The sequence below is a fragment of the Gracilinanus agilis genome, chromosome 4 (assembly GCF_016433145.1).
Source record: "Gracilinanus agilis isolate LMUSP501 chromosome 4, AgileGrace, whole genome shotgun sequence".
NCBI classification, from domain to species: Eukaryota; Metazoa; Chordata; class Mammalia; order Didelphimorphia; family Didelphidae; genus Gracilinanus; species Gracilinanus agilis.
The window spans coordinates 451,958,729-451,983,147 of record NC_058133.1 but is presented as its reverse complement, the minus strand read 5'-3'; the positions used below and the strand labels follow the sequence as shown (position 1 = coordinate 451,983,147).

General features: G+C 36.0%; 1 protein-coding gene across 1 annotated transcript; it reads right to left on the bottom strand.

Moving 5' to 3' along the window:
• Positions 1 to 945: 945 nt before the first annotated feature.
• LOC123247098 (pancreatic alpha-amylase) lies at positions 946 to 19,671 on the bottom strand. The gene is made up of 11 exons (XM_044675899.1): positions 18,487 to 19,671; positions 12,606 to 12,819; positions 11,655 to 11,801; positions 8,951 to 9,148; positions 7,377 to 7,607; positions 6,865 to 6,998; positions 6,029 to 6,151; positions 5,823 to 5,922; positions 3,366 to 3,484; positions 3,019 to 3,144; positions 946 to 1,361 (listed from the first exon to the last, which is right to left on the bottom strand). Exons 2-11 carry the CDS (start codon positions 12,771 to 12,773, stop codon positions 1,172 to 1,174), a joined length of 1,536 nt encoding a protein of 511 aa, XP_044531834.1. The 5' UTR covers positions 12,774 to 12,819; positions 18,487 to 19,671; the 3' UTR covers positions 946 to 1,171.
• Positions 19,672 to 24,419: the final 4,748 nt, after the last annotated feature.

Sequence of the window (24,419 nt, the reverse complement as noted above, 5' to 3'; positions counted from 1 at the left end):
CATATTCACCATTTGCTCTTGTTATTTATAATATGCTCAAAATTTTGTTACTAGTATAAACTAATAAATTATTAGTGATAAATTTCTGGACAAGATAAGAAGCTGTAGTTTTCATAACAGTATAGGTAGGTGCATACATGTTGTCAAGTGACTGGACTCCAAAAGTATTTTTAATATCTGAAAGGGAGTAGACCATTAATAAATGTTTTTGGAGATTGATTTATTGTTTATGTTGAACTTGATGGAGATGTTTTATGATATTTATGACCTTTTCTGCCATGTCCTATTCAATAATGAGTATTAGGTAGCTAGGTCACACAATAGATGGAGATCTAGGATTAAAGTAAAAAAAAATGAATTTAAACCTTGTCTCCAATAATTACTAGCTCTGTGACCCTGGAAAAGTCACTTAACTCCATTTGCATTCATTTCCTCATCTGTAAAATGGGTACAACAAAATGCTATAACTCAGAGTTGTTATGAGGATACAATCTGAAAAAATATTTTGTAAACCTTAAAGAATTACGTAAATGCTATCTTTTGTTATTAATGACTTAGGTGAAGAAGTAGAAGGCATATTTATTAAATTTACAGATTACAAATCTGAAAAATGAGATCTAACATATCACTGAAAGGGATAAAGCAGATGCTTAAAGACCACTCGGGAAGGATTTCAAGTGTTGGGTAAGGATTTGGACTAGAAACCTTTATAATTCCATTTGAGATGCCATTATGAGCCTATGTACCATTTTATCAAAAGTAGAACTATTCTATCTAATTCTTGTCCTTTACAGATAAAAGTAGAAGCAAGTCTGATATATTTTCCCCCAATAAAGTAGTTCATGAACTACAACAAACATGGTCATATGTTTTCCTTAGTGAAGAATAAAAACAGAAGAATAACATAGGATTCATAATAAACCCATAAATATTTTTTATATTCTTTCCATGTAACTTTTAATAGAGGCTATAATCATTACATAGTAATTATTACACAAAAATAGGCTTTAAATGTCAAGATGTTGGATTTCTTTTGACAAAATCTTTTTACATCATATAGCCAATAATTTTTTGATTTGGGGTACAAATGCATATTGAAGAAGAGGGAATGGACCATTAGGCCATTTGCTTTTGCTTATTATGTCTGGGAATGCTATGCACATAGTTTGCTTTATAATTTAGCATCCACATGGATGGCAATGAATGGATCTTCAGCTGTGTTACTAATTTTGAAGTGAGCATTACCATTGTCAGAAACTGTTATTTTAATTCCTGTACAATTGTTATCAATTTTATCTCCAGAAATGACATCACAATAGGTTCCAGCAGGAAGACCAGTCTGCAGAGTGAATGACAATTCACTGTAAAATAAAAGGGAAACCATTACTATAAAGCAAAAATATGAAATGTGTTTTGAAAAACATAGAAACAAGGCAGCCCTCGCTGCTTAGATTACAAGTCTGTCTGTGGGAGGGACATGGAATTTTGTAATACATGATAGAACATGTATAACCTACACCATATTACTTGTTGTCCTGGAGAGGGGAAAGTAGAAGGAGGGAGAAAGAGAGAGAACATGAATCATAAAATGTCAGAAAACAATTATTAAAAATTTCATCAAGGGCTAAGTAGATAGAGAGCCAGGCCTAGAGATAGGAGGTTCTGAATTCAAATTTGGCTTCAGATACTTCCTAGCTGTGTGACCCTGGGCAAGTCATTTAATCTTCATTGCCTGGCTTTTACTGCTCTTCTGCCTTATAACCAAAACATAGTATTGATTCTAAGAAGGAAGGTAAGGTTTAGTTTTTTTTTTTATTATTGTATTGACATGTAAAAATAAATTAATAATTTTTAAAAGAGTATGTCTGTGCTATAAGTAAAAATTTGTAAGTAGAGAGGCTCCAGACTGAAAAATGTCTCTAATAAATCTGATCAATCTTTAAAGGGGCAAAATAAGCCTTATGGTTAGGATAGAACTTCTTAGTCAGTGGTAAATGTTAGAAGATCAAGATTTAAAGGACATGAGTGGAGACTTTAGAAAATTTATATCTATGCAAGGTTTTCATTATGATCCTTCAATAAATAGAAACATTTCAAATCCATGCACTAGAGCTTAGGAAAAATAGGTTGCTCTCAATAATTTAAATCTGATCATTTCTAACCTTTTCCTTGAGGAAGCAAAAATCGTTTCAATAAAATAAAATCATCTTGTGCTTCAACAACTGAACTGCAAAGTCATCCAGTGTATACTTTGCTGTCTCAGTGCATGGAAGATATGAATTAGAAAACTAACAGCTACAATGTTTAACGAGGCAGTACACTTAGTAAGTGTATAATTTAGCTGTAACATGAGCTAAAAACAAGAGGTAAATTGAAGTAGGGTTAATCTTTGGAGCTTTCAAAATGGTTTGAAGGGGGACAGCAGGATGGTTCAGTAGACTGAGAGCCAGGCTTAGAGACAGCAGGTTCTGATATCAAATCTGATCTAAGACAATCCCTAGATGCATGGCCCTGGGCAAGTCATTTACTCCCCATTGCCTAATCCTTACTGCTCTTCTACTTTATAACCAATATCTAGTGTTACTTCTAAGATAGAATGTAAGAGGTTTTTTTTAAATAAAATAAAATTCTTGTAACAATTTCTTTTTCAAATCCTGAGCCTGGAAGACAAAGTGTTGGAGACAGAAGATTCAATTCCAGGTATGGGGCAGTTTCATTAAAGCAGGGTTTTTTTAATGCTTTAAAATGCCAAGACTTAATCACCTGGCCACAAGATACCAAAGCTTTTCCTGTTAGAAATGACTCAAGAATGTACCTCATGGAGTCTTGATGTTAGTGAATTATTTTCTTTCCCTTTCCTTCTTCCTTCCTTCTCATTATTCTCTTTTTACTCAGTAACAGCTATTCTAAGCCCCTTTTGAGATCCTTTTCAATATCAATAATAGTATCAGGGATCAGAAAAAAAACAATGTCAAGGATATATTTACTTGAACTTATTTAAAATCTGCTGGTACTTACTAGTCATCATTGTTAAAGACGATGAATCCTCTGTTACCCCTGCCAAAAGCCACCTGGTTACTTCCATTATCCCACCAATTTGTAAAAGGTTGGCCATCAACCACATTACGGAAAATAACCATATTCCTGTAAAAGAAATATATAAAATATTGATAAATATACTTGATTTGAATATCCTCATCCCTTCTCTCTTTGTGTATATACACAGCTGCAAAAGTCTTAGTGAAGTTTTAATTAATTAGTTATATTAATTAAAATATTAAAGTTTAAAATTGTACTAAAATTTTGAGATTCCAGTATATCACTTAAGAGAATGCCATCACATGGATGCGACCAAGTTGTCCTACCTTATTTGACGCCATCGATGTTCACAAACCCAATCGTTGCCACAGGTGGTATCTGGATTGATAGTGACTCGTTTAATTATTCCATTATCATTGGGTGGTCCAACCCAATCATTAATATCCTTAATTTGTCAAAACATAGACATGAACATTATCAGTAATTTCATTTATTTGATTTTTCCTCCTCTCATATCCTATGGTTGAACAAGTCTACTAGATTTTCCCACCAAATTCTCCCTAGGATCCAATTTCTTCTTTTTTTTAAATCCTTACCTTCTGTCTTAGAATCAATACTGTGAATTGCTTCCAAGGCAGAAGAGTGGTAAAGGCTAGACAATGAGGGTTAAATACAGCTAAGTCACCTGAAGCTATATTTGAACCCAGGATCTCCTGTCTCCAGACCTAGCTCTCATTCCAGTGATCCACCTAACTGCCCCCAGATCTAACTTCTTTAAATCCAGAATCAGACATGTACTAGCTGTGTGGTCCTGGGCAAATGATTTAACTATTCCATGCTTCAGATTTTTCATCTTTAGGTAGAGGGTAATAATGGCAACTACCTCAGAATTTTAGATAGGATCAAATGAGATAGCATATGTAAAACACCTTGCCAACCTTAAAATGCTGTATAAATGCTATCTTTTATTATTATCATCTTCACTATTTCAAGAGTCATCACTATTGCCCATGTCTCCCACTTCTCTTGCTGTCTCTAGCCTCCTTTCCCAAAGATGTCATGACGATTCTTTGTGGGCATCACTCATCACTGAGGCAGCACATTGTGAATGGAAAGCTGACATCAAGTGACCGAACTGGGATTCAAAACTCATTGCCCCAATGTCTAAATTATGCCACACTACCTCTCTCAATGAAGAGGGCAACCCATTTATTACTTATCCAATCTGAAAGTTGCCTGGGGCAATGAAAGGTGCAGTGGATTTTTCAGGGTCTTACAGTCAACATGGATAAAAAGCAAGATGCGAACTCTTGTTCTCTCAACCCAAAGTAAGCCATTATAGGTACACAATTTATTGTTTCCACATTACTTATGTTTTTATATTATCTCATTATTCTCATAATAACTCTGGGAGGGAGGGAGGAGCCATCATTATCTCCATATTACAAAAAAAAAAAGGAAACTGAGGCAAATAAAGGTCAAGCAACTTGTTTAGGATTAGAAAGAAAATAAGGTCAGAACTGAACTCACGCCTTCTTGACTCTAGATCCATTGCTCTATCCCTAGTTACATCTAACTGGCTATTTGGATTTCCTTGTTGTTTCATAAACATTTCTTTCCCTGATGCATGTTAAGTTTCCTGAGAGCTGAGACAATCACTTTTTCTTCTTGAGTATCCACCATACCTAGTATAGAACTGTAGGCTTGGTAAGCATTCGAATAATGGCTATTGAATTAAAAAATTACATAACTTAATTGGATCATATATGACAATGATGCATTTATCTTTTTCTTAGGAGCAAAATTATTTTAGATAATTTAAAAATAGTCACCTTACCCTCTTTATTTTTACTGCCACTAGCATGGCATATGCACTCAGTACTCCTCATAGACTACTATGTTATTCTCCTAATCAGCTTCTGGCCTCTATTCTCATGGTTCTCAAAATTCAGTTTTATACCATTAACAGATGAATCTTGCCCAGGTACCATCTTCCAGTGGGAAAAGCACTATATGTAAAAGGCTGGATTTAAGCCCCGCCTCCACTATTTCCCACTCATGTGAACCTGAAAAAATTATTGTGGGTCACAATTTCCTCATCTGAAAATTAGATAAGCTATAAAGTCTCTTTTGGCTCTAAATCTATTATTCCATGGACAAATTCTGTCACTCTTCTGCTCAAAACTCCTCAGCAATTCTTATCGCCCATTGAACAAAACTTAAACCTCTTAGCCTGGCATTCCAAACCTTTACAATCCAAGACCACTATATCTTTCCAATCTTATCTCCTACTACTCTCTACCACATACTCTAAGCTTTAGGGAGAGAACTCAATAGTAATCATTATGCCTAGAATCCAATCCTGCCTCTATTTGACTTTAAAGTCCAGATTAAATGTTATCTCCACCATAGGACCCTACCTGGTTCTTCTAGTCATTTACAATCTTTCCTTTGCCTCAGACCTCACAAAGAACTTGACTAGGCTTTCTCTCTTTTGTTGAGTGTAATTCCACTTTATAGTTATCTATGTGTTATGTCTTACTATATATTCCCAGCTGATTATTAACTTGATAAAGGAAAGGACTATGCTTAGTTTTTTCATTTGTTTGTTTGTTTGTATTTTTATTTTGCTTTGTACTCTTGAAGCCTAGCAGAGTAGGCAGATAGCAAACAATAATTGCTTGGAGATCAGTGGATTGCTGATTGATGACAGCTCTCTCTAACATCTCCCCACAGTACTCTATAAATAGTAGGCACTTTTCAAATATTGAAATTAAAAATACCTTTCCATTCTGAAAGTATCTTGGCCACCTGAAGCTTGACATCACTCGTGTAAATCCATAAGGATGAGCAAGCATAAATCCAACTCCCATTTTGTACAGTCTGGAAGATGTAAAATATGGCCATTAGAGAAAAGAAGGAAATTCTAGAGATGATTAGGAAGATACAATTAAAAAGACCTCAATAGGTGAAGGACTCTATTACCTACCTGGAATCCCAGAAAGTGAGAATGGCTGCTCCTCCAGCTCCATGGCCCCTCTGGTTGTCATGATTATCCACAAAGACGAGTGCTCTGTCAGAAGGCATGAAGCCCCAACCTTCTCCCCAATTCCTATACAAAGAAATAAAATGTTGTTCTTATGGCTTGCAGGCAGGCCATTCCTGGTCTTTTTTCTCCCTTTGGGTAGTCCTTAACATAAATAAAAGGAAAGTTTATCTAGAAGTGAACTAAAAGTCAGAAGAAATGGGATCAAAGTCTGCATTAACCATTTGCAAAGAGATTAACCTTGAATGAGTCACCTCACCATTCTGGGACTTCATTTCTATATCAGTAAAATGAGATTGATACGTTATGGTCTCTTTCAGTCCCAATATTCTGTAATTAAGTTGAATTTCTATTGGGTCCTCTATCTGTCACATACTTAGGTAGTATTTATTATATACTCTGTGAGAGACCATGCAGGAAAAAAGACTATTGAATAACTGAATGAAAGCAAGGTGTGTTATATTGAGGCTGCAACATATTATTTTTACATTGCAGTGATTTTAAATGTTCAAAGATTTTAGTACACTATAAAAATAAGCATTAGCCAAATATACTTCCATTTTATTATGAGATTGGATTAAAAAATAGTGCTTTTATCTTAGGGTTCTGAAAGTGCACACTTTTGAATATGCCTCTATTTGTAATAAGAATGATTACTAATATCTATGCAGAACTATCCCAGTTAATACTAGCAATATAAAAATAAATGCCAAAAAATTGTAGCAAACTCAAGGAAAGGTTTCATTGAAAAGGCAAAGGTGGAAACCTTTTTCATTTACTTTAAATAAGCCATCTTCTCTCCATCCCATCTGCGTAGAACTGTGCCCAGTTTTGCGCCATATTTGAATTCTGTAACCCGACCATTTCCAAAATAGTCACTGCTCTTAATTGCTTCACCACCCAGATCAATTACCTAGTAGAAATCAGAAGAAGAGTATAATTTTGCATAGAAATTCTAAAAATATTTTAGACATCATATTATCATTGTGAAGTCAATAACGCCAGTTCTAAATGCCATTAAATATTCAAATTAATTTACTTATTTCAAAGGATGACTTAATTTATACCTTCTGGAAGGATGCTATTTAAAAAAAAAACATCAAATGATCTAGACAATTATTTTTTCTTATCCTGTAAAAATGAACCAGGAGTAGCTCATAATTGGGCCTCCTACAGAAAACATATATTTAATCAAAATTATCATTTTTTTCCCACAATGACTAAAATCACTGATGCCTACACTGTCGCCCAACCTTTGTCGCTAGTCTTTACACATATTTTATCTTTATACCTCCTGATAAATGAATGCTTTGGCCCCTTCAGGGAACCAGGTTCTGTTTAAATCATGTAGTTGATCCAGAAATGCCTTCATGTCTCCAGGCCACATATGTTTGGAAGCATCAATTCTGAACCCTGCCACACCAATGTCAATCAGGTGGTTCATATACTCAGCAACCTTGGAACGCACATAATCCTTCTCCAGGGCGAGATCAAGAAGACCAACCAAACGGCAGTCTCTAACCTATAAAAATAATAATGATTTATGTGATACATATGCAGCATTATCTTCTACCTCCAAATTTTGAACATCTCTGGTAAATAATGGAGAAACTGAGGCTCACTGTACTTAAGCATTTTGGCTAGGGTAATCTTAAAATTAATTTTCCTTTAGTGTAATATAATGAAAAGAACCCTGACTCTGGAGTCAGAAGACTGAGGTTCAAATCCTGCCTCTAATACTTATCACTTGCATGATTAGGGACAAGTTTCTTAACCTTCCTAGGCCTTAGTTTCCTCATTTATAAAATGAGAATATTGGACTACATGGTTAAAATGATCCCTTCTAGCTCCAGATTTTGATTCAATGATTTCATGCATGTGTAGAGGCAGCTTGGAATTGTGGATAGAATTCTGGATTTGGAGTCAGGAAAAGCTAAGCTCAAATCTGAATCCTAAATGAGTCATGGAGCTTCAGTGAACACTTCTAAATCACAAGGGGCTACACGTTTTTTAGGGAGTTCTTTATACTAATGTAAGCATTTCTTAAGTTATCTTCTATGTGTGAGGAATGATGCTACCAACAGAAAATACGAAGACCAAACAATCCTCAAGAAATTTATACATTCTACCCAGGTGAAAAAAAAATGTGTGCATATATATAAGTGTACATGCAAAGTAACTAGGGGTAAGGAGTGGGTATGAAAACACTAAAAACTGGAGGGACCAGATAAGGATTTATGCAAGTGATAGTACCTGTGCTGAATCTGGAAGGGAAGCTAGAATTCCAACTGTGGAAGTAGGAAGGAAAGCATTCCAGACAAAGGCAAAGTCTGGAGAGAGAAAGTCATGTACCTTCTTATACAGTAAGCAGGTCAGTATAGCGGGACATCGAGTGGGTGAGGACAAAGAATATGTAATCAGTTTGGAATGAAAGATTGGAGCCAAATTGAAAAGTACTTTAAATGCCCAAAGAAAGATTTGTATTTGATCCAAGAGACAATAGGAAACCATTGAGGTTTCTTAAGCAAGTGAGTGACTTGGTCAGACATGATTTAGAAATATCAGTTTGGCAACTCTATTATAACGATTCAAAACGATAAAGGCTGATATTACGAGAGAAAACCCAAGTGATTTTAACTAACACACTATGAAATACAGATTAAAAAGTGGAGAGACTGGAAATAGAGAGACCAATAAGAAATTATTATAATAGTCCAGGAGAGGGGGACACTGATATTTGTATACATCTAGGGAGAAGAAGTTTAAAAACATGGAATTAATAGGGTCAACTAGGGAAACCAGCCTGGGGAGAAAAACTGGTTTGAGATAAATAATGTTGTTAGTTAATTATCACAAAAAATTTACCTGATACATATCACCATAGTTTTCAATTTCCCCACTGCCGGTCTTACATTTACCATCATTAAAATCCCAGCCTGAGAATGGAACAGCAGGAAATTCTCTGTTTCCAGGATTGAAGTAACTTCCACAGGTGCTGTCTGTTCCAGCACTCACGCCATTCCCACACATGTGGTTCACTACAGCATCCACGTAAATGTGTACCTGCAAAAGCAAGGCATGTGTTTGAGTTTGGCAGATGGAGCATCACTGAAAGGACTTGAAATCTCATCTTCTGACTCCATGCTCTGTGTTCTTTCTACTTCGCGATGCTACTTCTCGCTCTCATTATGAAATGATAGTGAATGCTAATGCAGCTCGGCAATATCTTTTTCAATGAGCTTATAAATCTATCTTACTGGTGTTATGTAATTAAGTCATGAAAATGTGTCTTTGCCTTTGTCCTCTGGACCTTCAATTAATCAGGCTGGGCCTGAAAATCGATGGTCACTAATTGCAGATAAATGGGGTAAGAACTGTTCGAGAATGAAGTAAATAGAAATAAAAGGATGATCTACACAGTGCCTGTAAAGATAAAAACAAGAACACCGAAGCAAAGTTAATATTGATTAATTGTAATGACCAATCTTAGCCTGGGTGGGGTATTCAGGAACAGTATGTTACAGGCGCAATCATATGGGGCCATTGTTTGGAATGGTTTTACTTGGTTATTTTTAATTTAACTACAATATGGGAAGGGAGGATTCACAGAAGGGGAAAAGGTCATAATGAGAAATTACTATGATATAAAAAGTCACCACCTCCCCACAGTCTTACTCAAAATAATAGCAAATTACATTATATAGGACCTTACAGTTTACAAAGTGCACTGATGTGTATTATTTCATTTGACCCTTTCAAGCACCCTGTGAAGCAGACAGAGTAAACAGTATTATCCTTATCTTACAGAAAAAAAAAATGAAACCTAGAAGCATAGGTGATTTGCCCAAGGTCATTTGGCTAGAGGACAGCAGAGTTAGGGCTCAAACACAAATCTTCTGATTGTAAATCTAGGGTACTTCTCACCATACCATACCACATTGTCTCACATAAAAGATCCACATTTAAACACCAGAAGGATATATTAAATGGAAGATATACAACTACATAAAATTATAGATAATAATTTTCAAATACTAGAAATCATAAAGCACTCGTGTTTCAGGCATTGTGCTAAGTGCTTTACAATTATTATCTCATTTTATCTTCACAACAACCCTGGGTCATAGGTGGTTTTTATTATTCCCATTTTATTGAAGAGGAAACAGAATAAGACAAGTTAATTGACTTGTCCAGGGTCACACAGCTAGTGATTATCTGAGGACTGATTTAAACTCAGGTCTTTCTTACTCTAGGTTCATTTCTCTGAGTTGCCAGCCACCCAGTTGATGGCAAGTACTAATAAACACTCCACAGGACTAATGATTTCTTTTAGAAGCTAGAACCTTGAACATTAAATAAGGCATTGAAAATAATTTAATATATCTACTTTCCAATTAAAAGGTAATAAATACTCCAAAGTAAGGTACTAGAGATACTAAGACAAAACTAAATAATCCTAACTTCAAAGAGATAAAAGTCTCTTTTTTTTTTCAGTCACTACTTTTTCTCAGAGCTATTCCCCAGAAGAACATATTAAACATATTTTGTTTGTCTTTCATGAGAATATATTTATACCTACATACAACTGAACAATCTGTTTTGACTGGACTCATTGGCCAATTGAAATATATCAGTTACTTCACCAAATCCATTTAGCTAAACTGACTAAATCAATCAAGTGTGCTGTAGACATAGCTTAAGTGTGTTTGCTGCCCATTTGAGAGACCCATTCAAAGTAGCATCTTGAAAACATTATTATAGTCTCATAATCTGATGGTCAACAAGTTGGTTAAGAAAGTAAAAAGGTTTCAAAGTGGAAAGACTTATGACGTAACTCCTTTGCCACCTCAACCGTGCATGAAATACAATTGGTGACTAATCCATCATACATTGTAAAAAGGAATGAATTAAACTTCAAGGACTAAAGGGCAACATGTGATGTTAAATGCAGGGGGTGAGGGAAGTCTTTGAAATCATGCATTTTCTTTTAGCTTAACTGTTTTCTCCTCAGAAAAATACAAGTCAACTCTGCCACCATCAGGTTTCTTTGGCTTATGTTCTCTCTGGTACATAAATGAAGTACAAAAGATGATTTAGAAAAGAGGACTTTTCAATAGTCATTAACTCTGAACTAGAGAGTTCACATGTGCATGCATGTGTGTGTGTGTGTGTGTTTATGTATTTTCAGGGGATGGAGTCCCTTGTAGAAGACTAACAGGAAAGCAATAAGAGCTTTAAAGGTAGGCTTTATATACGCAGTTCAAATCTGTGCTCTTGGAGGAAATCTCCAATTGCATGAGATCTCAGGGACATCAACCAAAGTACCATCACAGTAATCACAGTTTACATGGAAGCAGCATGCATGAAGCAGAGAAAGTTAACATGTAGTCTCCTGCGCCAAAGAACAGGGGTTCTTAATCTTTGTTGTGTCATTGACCCCTTAACAAAAATAAAGGCATCATTTTTATCATATCCAAATTCACAGACCCCAGAAATCTATCTGCAGACCTCTTGGGGATTTGTGGGCCCCAGAATAAGAATCCCTGAGAAGTAATTGTCATCCACTTACTCCAACATCATTGCATCTTTTCACCATGTTTCTGAATTCTTCTTCATTTCCAGACCGTGTGCATATCTTGTAGCTAATTGGCTGGTATCTTTCCCACCAAGGTCTTGAAGGGTTATGGATCACTACATTCTCATTTGGAGGCGAGATCTGCATTTTGGGAAGGGTAAAGGGTTAATAACACATAGATCATGTTTTTATTAAATGCCAAAATGTTTCAAAATCCACTGACATAATGAGTTGTGATATAGTATCAAGAATTTAAACAAGGGGTTGATGAGTTACTTTAATAGAAACTCTTATTTGCCCAGCAGCATGTTTTCAAGTTCTTTCACATACATTTAACTTGTAGAATCATAGATTTACAGCTAGAAGGACCAAAGAGGTCATCCTGTCCAACCACTTACAGATGAGACACCTAAGGCACAAAGTTTTAAGGTGATTGTGGCTGACATTACAAAGATCAAAAATGGCAGAGGCACATTTGAATTCAGACTTTTTAACTCCAGGTCAAGTGCTTTTGCCACTATACTACACTACATACAAAGAAAGGAAATAATGATAATAGTTATTATCAATACAGCACTTAAAAGTTTGCGAAACATTTCCCAAACATTAACTCATTTTACTCTCACAACACTGAAAGATAAGCAATACTAAGAGATTTGATTATTGCCCCTATTCTATAGATGAAGAAACTTAGGGAGAAAGATGTTAAATAATTTGACCAATATCATACATCTAGTGTCTAAGGCTGGATTTGAACTCGAATCTTTCTAACTCCAGCTTCCAGACTCTGTATAAGGTACTACCTTGTTCTTACAGCCAGAGGGATCTCTGAGAATCATCCAGTCCAACCCCTTCATTTAACTTCTTTTTTTGTAGTTACGGGAATAAATTAAAATGACTTATTATGCCTACATGAATATCAAATGAATTTTAAAGTGAACATACCTGAACACCCCCAAAGCCATTGGGAGCTAAGTAACGCTCACATTCGAGAGCAATGTCATCCCAGCGCCATTCAAATAAGTGCACTATAGATGTTCGACCAGGTTGGGTATTAGGATTGTACTGTGCCCGGCATATCCCAAGGACTGAAAGCAACAGCAAGATCCTCATTTTGCTCTGAAGTCGTAAGCACTCTTTTCAGCAGCTATTTATCCACCTATTAAAAACAAATTCTTGGTAAATATTTATTTGAATGGATGACTGCTTGGCACAAAAACTTATTTGTATTCTGAAAAAGATTACAAGTAATTCAACAGGTGAAAATAATCTGCAAAATTTCCCAGGATCATAACACCAGATGACCTTTAAGGACTTAGTGTTTTGTCTTATTCAGAAATTTGACATTTTGAGCATCTGGAACTTTTTATTTATGCAGACAATCTTGATCTAGCTGTTATTTAATCAGGATCAGCCCTTTTTCTGATAAAAGAAAAGAAGTTAGTGCAAATTGAGAATATTGCATATGTATTAGTAAAATTCTAAAGTCATGATCCTTTTGAAAAACAAACTACTTGATCCTGGAGGTTTTGGTTTTTTTTTTTTTTTTTTTTTTTTTTTTTTTGTAAAAAATTAGTTCATTCTTATTTAATGTTCTTCACCTAAATCTCTGAAATCTTTCCAGAGTAGAACACACGTGAATTGACTGAAAAGATTATACTCTTTTTTATTTCAATTTGTAACACAGTTGTATATCTAAGTAGCTCCTTTTATACTTAGAACAAGCCATCTGGCTAAAGTTCAGTCTTTAATGGTAAGTATATTATTGTTTGTCGTAGGATTTCATGAAAAACAATCTAAAAAGTTCAGTCATATAAGTGAAGAAGAGGTCAAATAGTTATGAACAAACAGTTCTCAAAAGACAAATTGCAAATTATTAGCATTCCCGTGAAAGATTTTTCCAAATCACTAATAAGAAAAACATGACTCAAAATGATCCTAAGGTTTCACATTACATCCAACAAATTGGCTAAGATGACAAAAGATGAAAATACTCGATAATGAAAGGGCTGCCTAAAGACAGGCACACTAATACATTGTTTGATGAAACTGTGAATTGATCTGATTGTTCTAAAAAGAATGCTTACAAAAAAAGAAAAGAAAAGAATATCCTACGAGGGACAAACAGGTCCTCGATGTCAGAAAAATGAAACCGAGCAAAACTTTCTTACAAATTAGCATTGAGACTGTGATAATGAGTGTGGGAATGAGTCTCCACAGGATACACTTTTCCAGGCATCTCTAACTGATCCTGTACCAAATGGCCTGGTGTCAGTCATCCCATTATTTTTTTTTAAACCTTTATCTTCCATCTTGGAATCAGTACTATGTTTTGGTTCCAAGGCAGAAGAGCAGCAAGTACTAGGCAATGAGGGTTAAGTGACTTGCCCAGGGTCACACACTAGGAAGTATAGAGTTATCCAATTACTGAAAAGGAAATTGCCATTTATTGATTCTTAATACCATTCATCCTAAACTGAACGATCCTAAATAATCCTCTACATGGTGAGTTGCAACTATAATGTATAAAAAGAGACCTAGTTATTAAAAATTACTGTGTACAGAATATTAATCATTAGCATTTAAGGGTAGATAGCTTTGTGTGTTAGAATATAATAGTAACTAACAAAATTGAGAGCTTCTGTAATGCTAGAAAATGCTTGAAACACTTCCCTTGCCACATGTTCTGGAGGTTGTAACACGAGGACAACAGGACCCTGATCTTTCAGTGTCGTAACTAAGTCACCAGAGAAGGGGAAGAAGAAAAGGAGGGTGCCCCGGTCATAACCCCTATTACTGGAATCTATTAAAAAAAAAAGGAGGTCATTTCATCAATGTGTTCCATACTTCTGGTCTGAACACTTGACCCTATTCATAACCTCTATTGAGTGATTGCCCAAGCTTATAAAACATTTGCAATCTGGACAAAGGACGTCTCAGACCACTAAAACAGCATGACTGCAGACCTCTGGCTACTGTATTTTATAACCATAAAATTGAAGTCAGATCTTTGGCTCAGGAATTTGGCCTAGTTCTTTTAATTTCTTCCACTCTACTGACTCTGGGGAGGAAACTTAAAGATAAAGCAGAGATGCCAGTCTTGGGCATAAATCCAGTACAAGAGTTAATGCCACCTTTGCCCTGAAAGAAGACCCTAAATCTTACAAATGGCTCCAAGGCTGTTCCTTTTTATCTTATCAAGACTATATCCCATGTTCTGATAAGCAATCTGAGCTGTGTACATAACATTCCAAATAAATGATAAGCATTTCCTGTTGTATGAATTATAGTTCCTCCAAGTAGACTACTCGCCCCGGATGTCTCCCTCTCCAATTCCCCACAAGTGAACATTCTATACCCTGTAGCCTCTTTCTCCTAGGTGAACTTGGCTTTGCCTGGACTCCAGCACATGTGTCTGAATTCTCTCTCTCTAGGGAAATAAAAATAACTGATGTGGAAACTGGTTTTCTCTTGGATTATTTTTCTAGAGTTGTCAGAATATGAGAGGGGAGTGACAGATATAGTTCTGGCCATTCTCATGTGTACAAGTATGAATATATACATGCATACATACATCCATGTACATGGAACATAGAGAACTTTGTGATCTCTTACAGGGTCCTGTAACAAAGATTAAATAAAAAGGAGTTTGTTATCAGAATGTCTACTGTTTTTAATCATCTGAGAGCTATAAAATGTCCTACCAGGAAGCAGGTATCCTAAACGAAGCAAGAGTTTCTTGAAATTCCCAGGTTGCACTTCTGAAATCCCTTCTTCCTTTTCCTTGTAAACTGCAATAATTAGAATAATTTCTTGTATATATAATATTTTCTGAAAATTAAACAGCAATGTGTGTTTTGTGGGGCTAGGTTTGGGAGGAGGAAGGGGGAGAGAGGAGATGGAGAAAAGAAAACATAATATTCTAACCTGAATACTCTAATATTTGTCCATTAGAGCTCTAGCAAAAGTTTGGTCATCCAGGGCTTTATAACAGTTATTTGAAAGGCATTAAGTTACTGAAATGGAAAAATGTCTCACAGAGAAATCAAACTAGACAAATCAACCAACAGAGAATTAAACTTGGAAACAAGATGACCCAAATTTAAATCCTTTTTCAAACACTAGCTGTGTGACTCTAGATAAGTCTCCTGTACCTCAATTTCCTCATATGTAAAATAAGGATGATGATGATAATAACCATTTCATAAGTTGTGAGGGTCAAATGAACTAACCTATGCAGATTATTTTGTCACAGGTACATTTGGCAATCTGGGAAAGTCAACAGATCTCTTCCCCAAAATAATGTTTTTACATGCATAAAATACATAGGGTTAAAAATAAAATTAATGAAATTGAAATACAGTTATCAAAATATTTTTAAAGAATGCATTGACCCCAGATTAAGAAGCCTGTTTAATATAATAAGTGTTATTAATTCACACTCCTCATATTCCTTTAAAAAATTAGTTCTAAGCTATTCACATCCAGAGAAAGAACTGTGGAAGTAGAAACACAAAAGAAAAACAAATGATTGATCATATGGTTTGAAAGGGATATGATTGGGGAAGTTTACTTTAAATGATCACTCTATTGCAAATATTAATAATATGCAAATAGATTTTGAACAAAATGATACATGTAAAATCCAGTGGAATTACTCGTTGGCTCTGAGGCTGGGGGAATGAAGAGAGGAGGGAAAAAACATGAATCATGTAACCATGGAAAAATATTTTAATTTAATTAATTAAAATTTAAAAAAAATCAGTCTGAGTTTTCTTCTAAGCTAATAAAAGAAAAATGATCCTCTCTTAAAAGACCAGAGAAAAGGTCAACAAGATGACACAAGTTGCTTCTGGAAAACTTTCTAAGAATATACTTCTAGAAAAGAAGAATAACTATTAACCATACTTTCTCCCACAACAAGAAATTAAAGTGTTTTACATAGTGCTTTTTCCTCTTTCTGATCCACAACTTGGCCCAGTCTTAAATGAGAACCAATCATGAAAATATCTTTTTACATTACCATTGTATTGCTCATCATTAGTCTTTTTAAAAATATAATATAAACCAACTTTTAATAATAAAAAATCTATCAGGAATTTAATGAAAATATTATGTACATTCCCATGTAAACCAGTGTACAGGGCTTATATTGAGAGCCAACCTCTGCTCCCAGGTCAGAGGCCAATAGATCCTCTTGGAACCTACCCCAAACACACAGCCACACTAAGAGTTCTCACTGTGCTGGGCAGTCTCCGTTTCTCTCTTTGGAGAAACAGCCATCTTTTATTTCCCAAGTGAGAACTGGAAAAAGAAGGCAGGACCTCTTTTCCTCCCAATCTTCACCCCATCAAGACAGCATCAAGAAAACCCAGGAATCTGTACATCTTCCAGACAATGCTGTGTCTGTGTGTGAGTGTGAATATCTGACAGGAAGCATGGAGGCAAAGAGCTGAGACTCCAAGGACAACCTCCAGACCAGTCAGCTTTCCTCTTGGCAAACGGCTAATTTTACCCTTTGTCTAGGTGAGTGCTAGACAGAATGATTTTCTTATCAAACTAATCAATAGGGACACCAATAAACTTCGTAGCTGCTCTCCAGAGGCTTCCTTAATTAGGTAATGCCATAGTGAGTGTATCAGTTTTTGATCTGTACTTATTTCCATCCTTTCTTCCTTCACTGTAAGATTTTCTCATATAGCGCCCCCCAAAAAAAGAAAGAAAAAAAAAAAACACGTTGCTTTTCATTAGGATCATAGAATTCCAATTGGAAGGCTCTCTAGTTCAACCCTCTCTTTTTATGGACCAGGAAACTAAATTCCAGAAAGATTAAGTGATTTGCCCATGCTCACAAAACTAATGATGTCAGAGGGAGAATATGAATAGTGATCTTCAGGGCCAAAGTCTAGCACTCTTTACACTCTACCAAATTCCTCCTCTTAAATTCAACAAGTTTTAATTGAGCTCTTAGTATATGCTAGGCACTCTGTTCATGGTATGAAAACAAAAATATAAAATAGTCCCTGTCCTCAAAGGGCTTACTTTCTATTTATGTCAACAATCTACCCATCAGCAAACATTTATTAAGAACCTACTATGTGCCAGGCACTATGCTCGGCATTGGAGACAGATACACAGACACACAGACATACAAGGGAAACAGAACCTGCCCTCAAGGAGCTTTCAGTCTAATCAATCAGGAAATGCAACATCTATAGCTTTCTCTACTTAATAATAACTATTTTCCTACTTTAAAATGCCATTATAATACCTTATAAACATAGTTTTATTAAAGTTTACAAAATGCTACACAACTATTTTTTTTATCTTGTGAGGTGAGAGGTACAGTAGCTATTAACCCCATTTTACAAACAAGAAAACAGATCCAGAGAATTGAAGTGACTTACCCAATTCACTATGCCAGCCTGTAGATCACTCTTACTACCCCCAATAAATAAATAAATAAATAAAGTTATAGGAATGCTCAACGCCACGGAGAACTTCCTAGACAAAACACAGATTCCAGCAGAGAGGCTGAACCTATACCAGGGTGATCCATTGTGTGCAAAGGTGTAAAGACTCAATTCCCTGCCCGGAATTTTGACAGCAAGGTCAGAGAGAACCCGGGCATGACCAAAGGTGTTATGAGCAGGAGCAGGCAGTTCTGTTTGTGCTCCTGGACTTCAGCACAAATACTCAGCTGCCAACAAGCCTGAAATCAATTTCAAAACACTGAACTATATCAAATTGCATACACAGAAACAACTGATTTTAACAGAACGGGGTCTGTACGCACTGGGCATTTAGACAACTCCCCCTACTTCACCTTCTTCGGAGCAGGGATCCAAAGGATCTGCAGCCTCATCCGCTAATTGGCAGCCTCGGATACCTGATCACCCAGATTATTTTACTTGGCCGGCTAAGAAGGTACTGCCCGGGTTCCTGAATGTGCGCGCTTCCCTCCTCCTCTCTCTGCCTGCCCATCAGAATTCCGACCCTTCCTCCATCCCTTAAAGGACTAGTCGTGTAAAGTAATAAGGGGAGACCAGCAGTCAGGTGGTTAGCAGCCCTTCCTTTTGCTCCCAACAGGGCGTTCAGAGTGAACGAATAACCTAATTAAATAAGTCTGAAGAAGCAGAGCCAGAGAGGGACAGAGCCAGAAAGAGACAGTTAGAGGAGACGCACAGAGACAGAGGGACCATGTCTAATGGAGAGAATAGGAAAAGCTTCACTGGGGATGTGACAGTCTGAGCCTTGAAGGTAAAGAAAAATTCTGCCAGGGAGACGTGGAAAAGCAATGCTTTGCAGGCAGAGGGGGATGGCTTGTGGAAGGAGGGAGAATTCTAAGCACAGGAACAGTCCCTCTTATTCGATTTTACTGTGTTCCTTCATGGTCCATGAAGTTAAAAAGCGATTGAAGGGTTCAGAATGAGACGTGGGTATACAGAGGGTCATGGACAATACTGGAACTTGACTTCAGCAAGGTTGATATAAAAAAAAAAAAAAAAGAATAGAGTAGAACATTCTGGACTTCACAAGAGACAATGAACAGGAAGAGGTTTGTGGGTTCATGTACCTGCACATTCATTCCTAGAGGAAGAGGAGCAAAAACAAGGAACTATGGAGCTTAATTTAAGAAATAGGGAGTCAGTATGAAAGACCAGCACAAGTGAGCCAGTAGAGCTGAGTTAAGACACTGACGTGTCTTCCTATAAAATTTCCCTAAACTCTTTTCTACTCCATCCCGGACTGGGTCAATTAATGGGGCTTGGAGTCAGGGAGTTCTCAATCCAAATCCTACTTCAGGAACCTACTAATGGTGTGACTCTGGGCAAGTCCCTTAACTTCCATCTGCCTCTGTTTCCTCATTTGTGAAGAAAGGATCATCATAGCATCTATCTCCCTAGATTATTGTGAATACCAAATGATTTTTCTAAAACACTTTGTAAGCCTCTAAGTAACATAAATGCTTATTATTTCTGAATCCAGGAATTTACAGCTTGCAGACCTCAGTTTCCTCATGTAGAACCCCAAAGTTATGACACAGAAACTAAGCAACCACAAGCAAACACAAGCTAGGGACTCCCAGATCAGGATGGCTCCGAGAAACCTAAAGTTACTAACAGGTCAGGATGTCTTAGAGAAATCCAAGGTCACTAACATTAGGCACCCAAAAGTAGCATAAAGACCCTACATGCTTGGGAAGACAGCCGAAAACCATTAACTACAAAGACTACTTCAAGAACTATAGGGCTCCCCTGAATCTGCCGATACCTGCCACCTTTTCTGCCACCCCAAACATATATAATCTTTACTCTGACTATGCGCCACCCCCCCCCAACTCTCTTGCTGAGCTCCCTCGAGTGCACTAGGCACTAGAAATAAAGACTTTCCTTTGCTTGGATTGCATTGTCTCGGTGTGCTCCTTGGGTGGCAATCCATTCGGACCCTAACACTCATTCATAAAATGAGAGGATTAACCTACATGATATTCAAGCTCCTCTAGCTCTAAATTTATGATCAGATGAATTCAGAGAGTGGGAAGGAAAAGCAAAAAATAACACTTGAATATGAAGCCTGACAGGAAGTAGGTAGAGATTAACTTAATCTCTAAATCCTAGATATAGTAAGACCAGAAGTACAAGCATAGGGGGCTACTAGTGGCTCTGTGGATTGAAAGACAGGAGAGTCTGGGTTCAAATTTGACCTCAGACACTTCCTACCTATGTGACCTTGGGTAAGCTACTTCGTCCCTATTGCCTAACCCTTACCAAATCAGAATGTAAAAAAGGCATACATAGCATGAAGAAAGCATGTGGACCTCAAAGGGCTAGTCGTCCACATGCCCAAGACAATTAGCTTCATGCAGAGGTGTGCTAGTAAGTGGTTAACTACTAGATTTTTTTTTAATATACACAAGACACTCTTCTAACCTTATCTGCATTATTGACATTTTTTTTACCAGTTTCTTAAGTCTAGACCAGTGGTTCCCAAACTTTTTTGGCCTACCGCCCCCTTTCCAGAGAAAAATATTACTTAGCTCCCCTGGAAATTAATTTTTTTAAAATTTTAATAGCAATTAATAGGAAAGATAAATGCACCTGTGGCCATCATCGCTCCCCTGGATCGCTGCAGCACCCACCAGGGGGGTGGTGGGCGCCCACTTTGGGAATCACTGATCTACCTACATCAACAAAACAATCACTCAAACCTAGATTTGTACCATATTCCTTAAGTATAAATACTCAAACTAAAAAATTTAACAATAGGCTCCTCTAACATCTCTAGGATATCTTTGTAGGCTTTAGTCCATTGGTCAACAAACATTAATAAACATCTACTATGTGTTAAAAAAAACATGCTAAATACTGGAAAATACAAATGTGAAAATAGGTAGTCCCTGCCTTCAAGGAGTTTAAATCTCATGGAAGAAAATTATACAGAATGGGAAGATGAAAAAGAGGAGTGAGGGTGGAGGGAAGGGATAGAGCTGGGACAGAACCGACACTAAGAGCACGACAGGAAATTATGGGAAGTCTCAAAGTAATACAATCCAATAAGAAGTGAAATTTTCTGAACTGAGCTCCCTTCTTAAATAGGTTTTAGAGTTTATGGTTCCACCTTCCATTCAGAGGGATAGAAGGTAGCAAGTAGCAAGGCTGTTTGGATCTTGCTGGATGACACGGATTTCTCAGTAATGAACTTTCTGGGACATGATGGAGAAGTTGGAGAAGTCCTAAAGAAATGAAGGTAGATGGGAAAGGAGGACATGTCTGTGCTAAGCTGCTTCCTTAAATGAAGATTTAAGAGTTCATGGCTCTACCCCCCAATTTGGGGCACAGAGCTGGTAGTGATGAGGTGATGAATCTTTAGGCATTAACAAACTTAGCTGTAAAACTCATTCATAGATATATAGCGTAGCTCTTTGATGTCCTTAGAGTTTCAATGGATTTGAAGAAATCCACAGAAATTCAGAATTTTAAGAATTCTAAGATATTTTGCTTTTCTTACTATAGCCTATAGTTAAAACATGAATACTCTCCTACAAAACTGATCATCCATCTCTTGTTTAAACAGTTCCCATCATAAAGAACTCACTACTTTTTTTTTTAAACCCTTGTACTTCGGTGTATTGTCTCATAGGTGGAAGAGTGGTAAGGGTGGGCAATGGGGGTCAAGTGACTTGCCCAGGGTCACACAGTTGGGAGGTGGCTGAGGCTGGGTTTGAACCCAGGACCTCCTGTCTCTAGGCCTGACTCTCACTCCACTGAGCTACCCAGCTGCCCCCAAGAACTCACTACTTTTAAAAGCAGCCCTTTCCATTTTTTTTTTTTTTGGAGAGCTGTAATTCTTAGGCAATTTTTTCTTTCTAATATACCACCCTATATCTTATCCTTATTGCTCCTAACTCTGTTTTCCAATACCAAGCAAAATAATCTAATCTAGCATGAGTCATAAAATTTAGGAAGAATCTAAAGGTTCTTTAGAGACTATAACTGATTAGAACATCTAGTAAAATTTTTTATCCAGATGTCATAAATTTTTAAATTACATAAAAATATCATAAATTGAAACTGAAGGGGGAAAAATCTGTTTTGCTGTTGTTTAGTACTCCATTCTAATCTGAGAACAGATGTTTAATCCTTTATAACTCAGAAATAAAAATTTCAAAAGTAATTACAAACATGCTTCATATTCTAAGGACATGAACATATCTGATGAATTTCTTTTTGGTTACTAACTACAAAACAAGATAAATGTCATTCCTTGTGCTGATAATCAGGAGAAAGTAAACATTATCACCTGGTATATATTAAGGGGTTGCTAAAATCAACGCCAACCAACTCTCCCTGCTTGCTAAATGTTCAGTAGGAACATTTTCACTTTGGAAATATGCAAATGTTATAAGTCAGAACTTGATTTTTCTTTTTTTTTTTTTTAAATTAGATTAGGTGAAGAGAATGTTAACAAGGGAGAGTTAATTTAAATGTGTCATTTGTACTTTTAGTCCAGAGCCAGTTGTTAAACATTTATCAGCTTGCACATAAATATACATATATACACATTTACAGGAATAATTCCAATATTATCTTATTATATTGTATGGTTGTAGTATATCATTTAATTTTAAAGATAATTTATCAATTACTTGATCATTGAAAGCAAAACAAAACTACCTGCCACTTATTTTACTGCTTAATTTCTTATTATCTGGGAAACAAAAACCCAAATCAAACTCCTGACTTAGAATATTTCCTCTCTACTATAAATACTAACCATGTCTAAAGTTTCCATTTATTTATTTATTTTATTATTATTTATTCTATTTCCCCCATAAAAACTTTTATCATCTACTTAAAGGCACAATAATCTTCTCTGTGGTTAAATTTTTATGCCAATAATGCACAACCACATTATATACCTAAAGGCATACACACACATATACACATACATAGATGAATTTATATACATGTACTCATATACATACAATACATCTGTGATGTGTGTGTTTATATTAGATATACACGACCATCTGCTTTATATGTGATTTCACTGATGTAGGGAAAATCTAGTATGTAAATTCTCTCTGCACTTGCCCATGATCAGGCAGCTGAAATATGTCAGAGGCACTACTTAAATGTAGGTCTTATTTATTCTAAAGCTAACCTATATTTCATTACAATAGATCACCTCCCTTGGTTATGTATGTAATTTGTACATACCCTCTCTTGGCAGATGGGCTAAATCGGGTTGAAGGTAACTGATAAGACTTAAACCTGTCAGTGATTTAAATGCAAATTTTGAATTCAAACCTGATCTTAGACACTTACTGGCTGTGTGACCTGGGCAAGTTATTTAACCCTAATTGAGCTGGAGAAAGAAATGCCAAACCACTAGAGAATCTTTGCCAAGAAAACCCTAAAGGGGGTCACAAAGAGTTGGTCATAACTGAAAACCACTGAACAACAAAAATGATACATGTAGCCTTTCAGAACTTTATCACCATCTGTGGTCATAGAGGAGATTTAATTAGACCGAGGGCCTGGGAGTGGTATTATTATGTTTCAATGATCTTAAAAGAAAATCGGAAAGGAAAGGGGATACACTGGAAGAATGGGGGGGGGGGGAGGAAATCTAAATTGTGTTCACAAGAAGTCTTTTTAAATAAAGAGGGGATAGAAGAAATGAAGACACTTGAACCTCACATTCATCTGAACTAGTCAGAAGGAAGAATACATAGACAAAAGATTTCTAAATTCTAGACAGATATTAGTCTTAAGAAAAAAGAAACCAGAATTCACAGGAATTCTCAGAATCATGGTTTTTTTCTGCATTTTTCATAACATTTTTTATTTACATGTTTTAAAATAAAAATAAGGTGACATAAAATAAATCATTTTGTGTTTCAGAGATTTTTAAAAATAGATGTCTAGTTATTATGAATAAATATTGTGACAATATTACATATTTCAATAACATAAAATGATCTCAACCTGAGAGACATTTATTATAGAAAATATTAAAAAGGAATATCAACATACATGTCAAATAAAATAATTTTAAAATTGAACAATAATGCCACAAAATTTTAATATTTTATAGCTACCATTCTTAAAATGAAATATTAAGCTTATATTTACAAAATACTGAAGTGAATATTCAAAAACTAGAAAACACCAGCAAATATTGTTAGGTAGTATTCAAATAAAGTAACATTCAAATCTCATAATAAAGTTAATAGCAACACACAGAATCACA

What these genes read in the sequence shown, in the direction of transcription:
- LOC123247098 (XM_044675899.1), bottom strand. Translation starts at nt 12,773, where the DNA reads ATGAGGATCTTGCTGTTGCTTTCAGTCCTTGGGATATGCCGGGCACAG. An exon ending in AAAGATGCAATGATGTTGGA is followed by an intron (nt 9,149 to 11,654) that starts GTAAGTGGATGA and finishes TTGCTTTTGCAG; the next exon opens with GTACACATTTACGTGGATGC. An exon ending in GATACTTTCAGAATGGAAAG is followed by an intron (nt 3,485 to 5,822) that starts GTATTTTTAATT and finishes TGACAAATTAAG; the next exon opens with GATATTAATGATTGGGTTGG.